Source organism: Mastigoproctus giganteus, chromosome 13 (assembly GCF_048544385.1).
Source record: "Mastigoproctus giganteus isolate SK-2022 chromosome 13, ASM4854438v1, whole genome shotgun sequence".
Taxonomy (NCBI): Eukaryota; Metazoa; Arthropoda; class Arachnida; order Uropygi; family Thelyphonidae; genus Mastigoproctus; species Mastigoproctus giganteus.
Window position 1 is genome coordinate 106,057,837 of NC_143587.1, and position 11,696 is coordinate 106,069,532.

The 11,696-nt window shown below is 36.1% G+C and overlaps 1 protein-coding gene across 1 annotated transcript in view; it reads right to left on the minus strand.

Moving 5' to 3' along the window:
* Nucleotides 1–11,329, minus strand: part of LOC150076329 (catalase-like) — a 100,935-nt gene extending 89,606 nt beyond the window's left edge. Inside the window, exon 1 of the mRNA XM_090387928.1 lies at nucleotides 11,056–11,329. Within this exon, the coding sequence (XP_090244054.1) occupies nucleotides 11,056–11,115 (60 nt within the window). The 5' untranslated portion in view covers nucleotides 11,116–11,329. The remainder of the gene's footprint in view (nucleotides 1–11,055) is intronic.
* Nucleotides 11,330–11,696: the final 367 nt, after the last annotated feature.

Sequence of the window (11,696 nt, forward strand, 5' to 3'; positions counted from 1 at the left end):
ATTTTAAATACGATTAAAAACCTTTATTGATTTCGAAAAGCTAAAAATAGCAGACACATTGTCATTCATATGAATTGGGAGAGTAAACCTTGAATTAATTAATTTAAGAGGGTCTTTGCTTTGGATATATCTAATTTGCATCTTTAAAGGATCTTTTTTAATCACTGAACACTGTTTCCAAGCAACCCTTGCCCTTCAGTTGATTCTGTTTCCAAGCAACCACTGCATGTATTAAACCACAACTTGAGTGCTAACGTTAACTCACTGATAACAACCATAGCAACAAGTGCAATTCATCGAAACACTCCATACATGATTACTTTTTCATATCACACAAGGTCTATTATCAGGGCACTAAAAAAAGATAAATCAATTTACCTGCAGATAACAAAAAAAAAAAAAAAAAAAACTTGTTGCTATGAGGCATTTTTCAAAAAATTGCAATAACATAGATGTATCTATGTATTAAAATAAAATTATTTACTGTACTTAAAAAAAAAAAACATCACTTTTTGTTCAACAATATGACACTAGAGTTTGTTTACTACAACAGATACAAGGGTGGTTAATTAATGGCAGACTAATTATACGCAGACATTGGTCTACAAAGAGCAATGGATATATACAAAGTGATTATATGCACCCATTGCTTTGTACAGACTAATATCATGTGTATGGGTAACATAAGGATTCAGAATTGTCATTTACTATAATTAATATATGCACTAATAATTTCCAGTAAAGCAATACAAGTATGCTCATAGGTTATTAAAATGTCAAATGGTCCTTAAAACTGCAGTTAAAAAATGCAATACTGGTAAATGCAAGTTCCTAAACTTTGGTAAAAAGAATCATCTTAGATTATGGTATCGATCTAGAAAGCAATAAATTTAAGGTATTCAAAGATGGAATATATCCCACAATAATGATACTCTAGCATAAATTTTCTTCAGAAATGCAGATAGGCTGCTAAGGCCTACAAGCAAGCAAAACTATCAATAACACAGAGAGAGAGAGGAGAGATAATTATGTCATTCTACAAAGCAGTACTGATATGAGTACATATCAACTAAAGCACCTTATCTCATGCACAAGGTCAGAAGGAGACACATCAACAGTACTACTAATAAGGGAAGTTTGTATGATTAGTTTTGAAGAAAGGTTCAACTTTGAATACTTGTTTCAGAATTGAACAAATAGCTTGATGCAGAGATAGCTTATCCCATTCTACTACAAAGTAAATAGTACAATGGGCTTGGAAACTGCCATTCAAGAATGATATGAACCTTTGTGGAAGGGTATTAAAAAACAAACAATACGATTATTAGAATTGCAAAGGGAAAAATTCCAATTCTTTAAGTTTTAAAAATCTAAAAACCAGCCATCTAAATAACAACCTCTGAGTTTAAAGCTTGAAACAAGTTAAGTAAATTAAACACTAAGAATAACTTTAATCAAGTAATACAACAGTGGATTATGATTATTATATCCATTTAAACTAAGAGAGAATAGATAGAGAAGTTCATTTAGCATTAGCAGAAGCATACGATGCAAGAAAGCAAGCCAAAAAAAAAAAAACTTCCCATTTCATCCCTCCATTCTTCCAAATGCCTGTCCAGCTCAACCTTAAATTTATTTAAGGCTTTGATGGGCAGGCAAATGGAGCATTTAATCAGTAATAACAAACCACTGATGCTAAATAAATATTGTTTCTATGCTGTATTCTGCAAGTACTAATGCTAAAATTGTTCTGAATATGGAAAAAGAAAGGAAAAAACTTAGATGCAATGGTGGAAAAAAAAAAAAAGCAGTTAAAGAGAAATGAGAGACCATAATCAACTTGAAAAACAGAATGGGTTCTGCCATATTTCATATGAAGAATACAGGAAATATGGCAGAACCACAAGATAAAAATACAGTACTCTGGATAAGAGCAGTATGTGTGCATGCAAGTATAACTGAAGAAAGAGGAAGATAAATGATACCTGATGACCAAAAGAAAGTTACCCCACTGCCACTCTGTAAAAAACTTTTAGTGGGCGCAAACATCACAATATAAAACTAGACGGAAGCAGTTAGAAGAAACTAACTGCTTCAATTGGCACTGCTCATCGTGGACTAATGTTATTAGTGGAGTCCCTCAGGGTTCAGTATTGGGTCCTTTATTGTTTTCTGTATTTATAAATGATATTGATGGTATATCAAGCTTAATGTCCAAGTTTGCAGACGATACGAAGGTTGGCAGGGTTGTCAAGGACACTACTGACACTATGCTGCTGCTGCAACAGGATCTGGAAAGGTTGAGCAGATGGGCTGAGAGGTGGCAAATGAAGTTTAACATTAACAAATGTAAAGTACTACATATGGGAAACAGCAACCCCAGAGCAACGTATCAACTCTGTGGTACTACACTGACAGTGGTAGAGAATGAAAGGGACTTGGGGGTGGTTGTGCAGGCAGATATGAAATTCTCTGAGCAGTGCAGACGGGCGGCAAGAGTAGCTCATGGTGTATTGTCAATGATATATAGGAATTTTTCTAGCAGGGATAAGGAGGTGATTATTCCCTTGTATAAGGCAATGGTCAGGCCACACCTAGAGAACTGTATACAGGCCTGGAGGCCTCATTTCAAGAAGGATGTAGAGCTGCTGGAACGAGTACAGAGAAGGGCAACAAGATTAGTGAATGGAACAAAGGGGTGCTCTTACGAAGAAAGGCTTAAGTTTTGCGAATCACCTCTATCAGATCACCTTGTCTGGAGACTAGGCACCAGCAAGGTGATCTGATAGAGGTGTACAAAGCCTTGAATGGTTTGAGCATGCTCAATGCTAATGGGATTCTTCCTCTTGCTCAGAATAATCATCTGAGAGGGCATAAATTCAAATTGAGGAAAGACAGCTGTAGGATAGATGTGCGGAAATTTGCCTTTAGCCAGTGGGTGGTTGGTAGGTGGAACAGACTTCCATCCCTTGTCGTGGAAGTTGATAGCCTAAATAAGTTTAAGGCTCAGCTGGACAGGTATTTTGAACGAACAGAGGGGTGAAGTGGAAGTGATTATTTTTTATTTATTTATTTTACTTTATTTTTTTTTTTTTGGCTGATACTGCATAAGCTTGCTTTCTTGCATCAAATGCCTCTACTAATGCTAATGCTAACTAAGAAACCATTACTAACAGCGAATAATTCAGTTTTTATTTTGAATTTTGTTCATTTCAAAAAATAAATGATAAAGATGTTATACAATTTGAGACATACATAATAAATATTAGCATCTGCCATGCCTTTAATTATAATTAAAGGCAATTATAATTGCCTTTAATTATATTAATTATATTAAATATGAATTTTCTTTAATTATAATTAAAGAAAATTCATAAGGTTAAAAGGGATAATGAATCAGAGAGAAAAAGCAAAGTACCATTTTGAAAATCCACCTGTAGCAGAGATCAGCATTAGTTTTATTAATCATCAGAAAAAAATGTGAAGAAAAGTGAGATGATATGGAAACTGTTATTTGCACTGAAGCTGACATAGCATAGGGCTTTAAAAAAATAAAAAAGCTCCTAACACAGCAGGCTCAGTTAAAACATGTAGCATCTGCAATGCCATCAAAACATAAAAAAATAATAATAATAATTAAAAAAATAATAATAAAACAAAAATAAACTAACAGCAAAATGTTTTTACAAGTTTTATATTTTAATAATCCTTGACTCTACATAAGCACTCTACAGGACTAGATGGTAACTTGCACCAACACTTGAATTAAAGGCAAATTTGCTTTCATTCCAGACTACAATAATTCCTTCCTTAATTTGTTTGCATCATCATAGAAAAAAGGGGAAACTAACTGGGTTTACCCAACTCTTATGACTTTTAAGCATATCAGATTACCATAGGTATGCCTAGTTACCAAACTTCAAAGCTAATGAAACTGTAGTTGTCCTGTATAAGCATCTCTTTGTATCCAAAACTAGTCTCTTCTCACCTCCTTTGTACTCTCTTACACAAGTCTATGTCTTTCCTAAAATGCAACCTCCAGGTCTCTAAAAAGTATTCAATATATGGTATAACCATCAATTTGTACAGTGCAATAATTACTTTACCTTTTCAATGGCTAAATTCTTGTACATTAACCTATGCACTGTACTTGCAGAAATTAGAAATTAAAATTCACATCAAACTGTATTACAATTCAAAGGCCCTTTCCATTTTCAACTGTGTTGAGAATCAGTAGTTGCATCCTCCTGCACTCCATTAGCATTGAAGCTTAACAGTCATTTTTTATACCAGTTGTACAGTAGCAGTCCCAGACTTTTCTGAAATAGAGGAGAAGAGGCTAAAGCAGTGTTTGGAGGAGCACTGAGCTTTAATCATCAGGTAACAGTAAAATAAAAATCCACATTTTTATCAGGTGGGGGGGAGTATAAACTATCTGGAACCACTACTGCTTTATTGTGTGACATTCAATTGTGAACAATTGTTTGGTCCTTGAGGGTGTTGCAGCATTCTCTGAGATATGCCAAGTTGTGCTTGCTTGAGTCTAAAACGCTGATGGAACTGATATTCGGGGACACTCAAGTCAAATGAACCTAATTTTGGTGAAGTCTGGCTGGTCTGTGACGGTCAAATCCTCTGTTTGCACCTTGATGAGGGTGGGACTTTTAGTAACCCTGGGTATAAACGCCCTTTTGCAAGTCCTGAAATATGGCACCCACACCACATGGAGGAATGACACCCCTCTGTGTTACCAGGCAATATTAGGTGGTAGATGACTCTTATAAACCGGTGCAACACCACCACTTTGCTTATTAGAGGCTTGAAGTGGCAAAACTGATGTTTAGTCTCTGGAGCAAAGCTCTGGTAAACCTTCCCCCAACTTTTCCATCATGCAGTATGGTTGATGACTTTTGAGGTTATGATGGACATCATGGCAAAATCCCACCTTTCTTACGTTTTGGGGATACAGCTCTAGTGTTTGCAGGCCAGCTGCTAGTTAGCACACAGGGCCAAACCTATTGGTAACTCTCTAGGAGGCTTCTGGATCAACTAGCGTATAATCTCACTGCCTCTAATCTACCAGATAGTGACTGGAGGGAGTCTGAATAGTGTGTATGTGGGGGGCATTACCAAGAACACATTATGGCAAGGAGCAGGGTATACTCTTACTGTGTGTGTACGCATATCCAAAAACTTCATTATTTCATACAGCATGTCACCCCCACCTTTTCTTACTACTGAATACACCATGATTTGTCAAACGAACAGAGCAAACTTATCTGCAAAAAGATCTAAACCTCCCAAACACTTCTTCATTCATTTCACAAATATATGTGGTCTCAGTTCTAATCCCAATGATATCCATTTCTACTTACAGCATGTATTTTTTCTGACAGGAGTTGAAGTGTGGGTTACTGACAATCTCAATTATTGGTTGATTCAACCACTGCTCATCTCAGTTGTCAAAATTATTCAATGTATGATTCCTTTCACTTCAAAGGTGGTACTTGTGCATACATCCATTCTGATATTCCTTGTCAGAGACTTGGTAATTTGGATAATCTCCTCTTTTCGATGTTCTCTGGCTTAAAATCTCTCCAACATATTCTGGGAAATTCATCTGTTGCCTCTATCTTTCTCTCAACATCACAAATCACTTGGAACTCTTGACTTCCTCTCTTTCAAAGAGCTACTCTTGCAGACCGTCTGCACTGCTCAAAAAACTTCATATCTACCTGTACAATTACCCCAGGTCCTTTTCATTCTCTACCACTGTCAGTGTGGTACCACAGAGTTAATACGTTACTCTGGGATTACTGCTTCCCATATGTAGTACTTTACATTTGTCAATGTTAAACTTCATTTGCCATCTCTCAGCCCATCTGCTCAACTTTTCTAGATCCTGTTGCAGCAGTGTACTGTCATTAACAACCCTGCCAACCTTCGTATCATCTGCAAACTTGGACATTAAGCCTGATATACCATCATCAATATCATTTATAAATACAGAAAACAACAATGGACCCAACACTGAACCCTAAGGGACTCCATTAATAACATTAGTCCACAAAGAGCAGTGAACTTTGATTACCACTCTGTCTTCTCCCACTCAACCATCCCTTTATCCATAGCAGCAATTTGCCTCCAATGCCACACTGCTCCAATTTGTGCAGCAGTCTTCCATGTGCAACAGTATCAAATGCTTTTCTAAGATCCAAATATATGATATCAAAGTTATTCTTTGCATCCAGTTCTTTTGTGACTGCATCATAGTATCCAATCAAGTTGGTCAGGCAAGACTTCCCCTTAACAAAACCATGCTGTGTCCGAGCTATAACTGAAGTCTTCTCTAGATGATCCTGCAATGCTTCTTTAACCAGTGCCTCCATTATTTCCCTGAAACAGAAGTTAAACTAACAGGTCTGTAATTACCTGTGTATCTCTTTGATCCTCCTTTGTGGATTGGGTCACATTTGCACCTCTCCAGTCCATGGGTACCTCCCCTGAGTCCAGGGAAGCTCTCTTAATTATGGCTAAGGGTTTGCTTACTTCCTTTGCTGCCTCCTTTAATATAACTGGATAGATTCCATCCACCCAAGGTGCTTTTCTTGTGTTTATCTTCAACAATTTCTCCTCCACTTTAATCTCAGTTATTACAAGATTATCTAGCTTACTGCCAGAGTTGAATACACCTCTGGCATTCCCCTCCCTGAACAACTCCTCATGTGTGAATGTCGACGCAAAATATTCATTTAGTTTGTTAGCTACCTGAGCAGGATCATCAACAGTTGAACCATCAATATCAAGTGGGCCAATCTGATTCATCCCCTTCCCTCTAGAGTTTACATAAGTAAAGAACTCATTGCTGTTTTTCTTTGCATCCTTTGCCAAATTTTTCTCCTAATCTGCATTCACCTGCCTAACCTCCTTTGTAACTTGGTTACAGACCAGCTTATATCTATCATAGGCTTCTGTGTCACATGTTAATTTATATGTATCCCATGCATTTTTCTTCTCTGTCACATGTCTAATTAGTTTGTCTGACATCCATTTAGGCCTAAATCTTGAACAATATTTCTTTGTTGGTATGAAAAGCCTAGTAGCTTTCAAGATAAGTTCTTTGAATGCATCCCATTTTTAATTTGCTGTTGGTAACATCATCAGTTGCTTCCACTGTATAGAATTTAAATACTGTCTCAGACCACCACAGTCACCTTTACGAAAGCAAAAACCATTCCCTTTACCCTTGATGGTAGTTACCTCTTTGAGTAAATTCAGCACACTGCGATCACTGCCACCTAGTGGTTCCTTTATCTGCAGATTCTTGATGCATGAAGAATCACTACTGATAATCAGATCAAGAGTATTACTCCCTCTAGTTGCCTCCCGAACATGTTGCTGTAGAAAACAATCATCCAATAAATCCACAAAAGTCTTGCTAGTGTGTGAGTGACCAACCCACAAATTCCAGTCAATATCCGGGAAATTAAAATTCCCCATTATAAGATAATTTTATAACACAGGTTCTCTATTGTTGTTTGTTATTGTTTGTTATTTGGTTTTTAGGAGAATTAGCAACTAAGGCCATATTTCTCCAGGATATGTGGTGGTCATTCCCTGACCTTTCCGCATCCTCCGTATTTGGTGGTGACGGGCTGAAACCCCGGTCTAATCAAGAAGCATGTTCTACGCACTGCTGCTCCTTCCCACCTGGCTACGGAGGTGCCTAGGTTCTCTATTAAAAATTTTGAAAATTTTATGGTTTGCCTGTAGGCAAACCATAAAATTAGCACCCCCAAACTCCTAAGACTGATTTAGGCTTTGATTTTTGGTAAATTGGGAAACATCTTGCTGAGTGGATCAGCTATGCTCCTCCACTCAGCAAGATGTTTCTCAATTTGTGAAGTCAGTATTAAAAAAAAAAAAAAAAAAACCTTAAATGTTATTCATTTTTGAAAAAAATTAACTTTTGGCATATTAATAAATTCTAGAAATACAAAAAAAAGTGAATTATAATTCACATTTTTTTGACATCTGACATATATTAATTTAAAACAATGACAGCTTCCTTCTTCATTTGAATTTTTTTCTCATATTTTCCATTTTCATCAATTTTTTTTTTTCTTTTTAAATTTGGCACCCACCTGGTTTGTCTATTTAGACAAGTTGCCCTGATAGCAATATTTTATGCGATTTCTTATGAATACTTTAGACCACTGGCAGCCAACTAATGTACTTATGTATTTGCTTCTATATATGATGTACTTGTGCATTTACCTTTATATTAGTTTAGGGAATTATTGTTTGAGAAATAATTTGATAACACTACTGCATTTCAAAAAAAAATTCGCCGATTCATTTACATTCATTTTCTCAGAACAGGGTGTTTCTGAATCATTTTCTAATGCTGATTTCAAAAAATGACTTCCATTTGTTTCCATCATGTCAAGTTTCTTTAAAAATCAAAATAGAATTTGATTTTTTCAAGCAACGTGCCTATCACTTTAAAGTCAGCACAGACCAACCAACCAGGTTCTTTATACTTATAATTTGTTAACAACTTCAAGTTCTCATATGTTGCTTTCAAATGCAGAGTGAACTACTGGAATTAACTCACTTATTTCCATTGTGAAGCAACACCTTTGAGACTCCTCTTTGATGAGTCAATAAAAAAAAAGTCTCCACTCTGTAGGATTGAAACTAAGTCATTTATATTACTGCAATAAACCACAAAATGCTCAGAAAGGTACAGGACTATCTCTCGTTCTCTGTAACATGAGAAAAATGTCCCATGTGACAGAATATTTTTTGACTTAAGTCTAGAACCAAGGAGTTCTGCAAATTCCTTCAAAGGAATAATTTACCAAATGATAAATTTAAATCTCTTACCAGATCATCGAGTTCAGTTATGAAAACAGTTTAGGACTGGACAATGTCTCTGTGCATGTAGACTTCAGTTTCATCTTCAGAGGCTTCACTTTCAGCACTCTGCTGCTACATCTCCAATATAAGCGGAGGGCATGGCAGGTTATCTCCATGTGGGACTTGTCTAATGGTAGATGGAACATTAGGTTACACAATGCCCTCCTTACTTTTTGCATTGTATCACTTTACATTAACTAAGCAAAAGTAACAGTCATCACAGTGGTTTGCAGGCTCCCACCAAATCATGGGAAATGAATATGGCACAGCCTTCTTTTCCCCATTTTTTGACAATCTCAATGCTTCAACACAGGTTCGACAAACCTTATCCCATTGTTTATCTAGGTCACTGAGTTTCACTACAAAATAAGCACAATAAACGATTTTTACAAATTCTCTAATATCTTGTCTTTGTTCAAGGACTACATAAATTCCACAAATATAATAAAACAAGTTTTGATTTTCAAACACTTGCAACAAGACATTTTACTCACTTTTCAGCACAATTTTGACATGATAACTTCAAAAATAAACTGAGCTCGCCCTGATAAACACTGCTGCATGAAACTCTCAAGATCAAGAAACAAATGACTGAAGGCAGTGTTGCCAATGTATGAAGGATTAGTTTACAAATTCTCAGCATTACTCCTAACTTAATACATTCAATAATACAACTCGTGGCATCAACTTAAGCAATCTGTGAAAAAACAGTACATGACAGAACACAATGAATAACATTTCTGAAATTAGCATAAAAAAATGAGTTAAAAACAGCTATTAGTTTATAAGCATTGAAAACCATGCAGTGTGGTGTAATCAATTCAGAGTCTACTTACTAATTAGTAAGAAGATTTCAAATAAATTTGGAGTCTGCTTACTGATTACGTTTGGAAAGGGCTGATTCCAAACATAAGGATTATAAAATTACCTTCCAGCCAGGAGCAGATCCAGGTTTTGTGGGGCCTGACACTTATACAATTTTTGGGTCCTCTTTAAGAAAGAGAATACAAAATTTCTTTGTATTTTTTTCTTAAAGTTGCAGCCACTGCAATGCCACCTGATGCAAGGGGAAATGTGATGGAGCACAAGTTGGAGTAGAAAGAGACAGCAGTCTTAACCAATTGTGGTTAAAATATCTTACTCTTGCAAATTTTACAAAAACATCACCATGTTAACACATTGCTAGGATTTTGAAAGAGGCCTGGGCATGTGAGGGGCCCTAAAGCTTAAGCTTCAGGGTAAATCTGCCTCTGCTTCCAGCAGAACCCAGTATTTTGTAAACTCATGATGCCATTAGGTATCATATTATTATTACTATTAGCTACATGGTGCAAGGAAGCCTGAGTCTGATGCTGCACCAGCCAAAAAAAAAAAAAAAAAAAAAGTTACCATGAGAGAGAGAGAAGGGAATCACCAAGAAAGAGAAGAATGATGATATCCAGCTCAGGACCCTGGGTGTACCAAGCCCATACCAGATATGAGCCCCTGGCAGATATTTCATTGCCAGAATGCCAAAAAAGTATAATAATAAATAATTGTTTAAGTGGGAAATGCAACTGATTTTTCTCATGATTAATATTATTAATTTCATTGTTCTCATAATTAATTAATTATGAGAACAATGCAATTAATCTCATAATTAACTAATTATGAGATAACTTATCTTTCATTTGTAAAAATAAAAAATTCAGGTAATACAGTTGATATACATAAATAAAACAATTTAATCATAAAAGGCTTCTAAATTTCGAAAGCTCGCATTTTATTTTTAATTAATAATTAAAGCCTATGTTTGAAAGGGTCGATCCTTTCCAACTCCTAAATACGCCACGGATCTACAACTTCCGAAGAATCCATCGCGCAAGATTTCTGTAACACTTTTTTTTTCGGAATCAAGGTCTCATACAATTGTTTCTCAATTTATTTCTGGCTGCTCTTTCTTTAAGTGAATCGAAATCCTCGACTTGTTTACGCGATCCACTTATTTGTTATTACAAGCCTGGTCCCAAACTACGTTTGAGAATCAATGTTTTGTATTTTTAATTTATTTTTAACCTGTGATGGCCCGCCAGCTGGGAACTACTACTATAATCACAAGACACACATAAAAAGGCCAATACTAAACCAAATTACCTGTTGCAAACGTTTATGTTCGGCAAGTTGCTCGGCTGCCTTGTCACGGTTCGCCATCATGAATTAAAAACAAGGAGGTAAATAAGGAAAACTATATAACTGCACCGATATTTATGCTATCATAGCATAAATACACGATACTGACAATCACATGATCAGATACACGTGCCGTTATCACTTATTCAATTCGGGTCACATATTAGCTGTGTTTGGAGGCAGTGAATACTTCTAACGTTAGACTTCGAAACTACAATTACTGTATTACAAGAGAGTGCAAAACGTTAACTAACTGGGGAGCGGATAAAAGTTTTTTTTTTTTTTTTTTTAAATACTACTGGATTGATGATATCCAATATGAAACTGAGTTCATTCAATTATTTTTATTTTCAATCTACACAGATTTATATTTACTCTAATTTAATCAATACTAACAACACGAAGCAGATGCAGTCACTAAATCATGTAAAAAACACCCTCAATTGGGTCCTTGAGGTTCTCACAGACATTCTCCAGGGTGGATGCCCTCGAAGGATTAAAAGTGAGGGGCCCATCAAGCTCTCAGCTGCCCACACCAATGCCAGAGCTTGCACTTACTTGGTCATCACGCAACACAGCGGCAGCCCCCAAGGCAGAATGCGCTG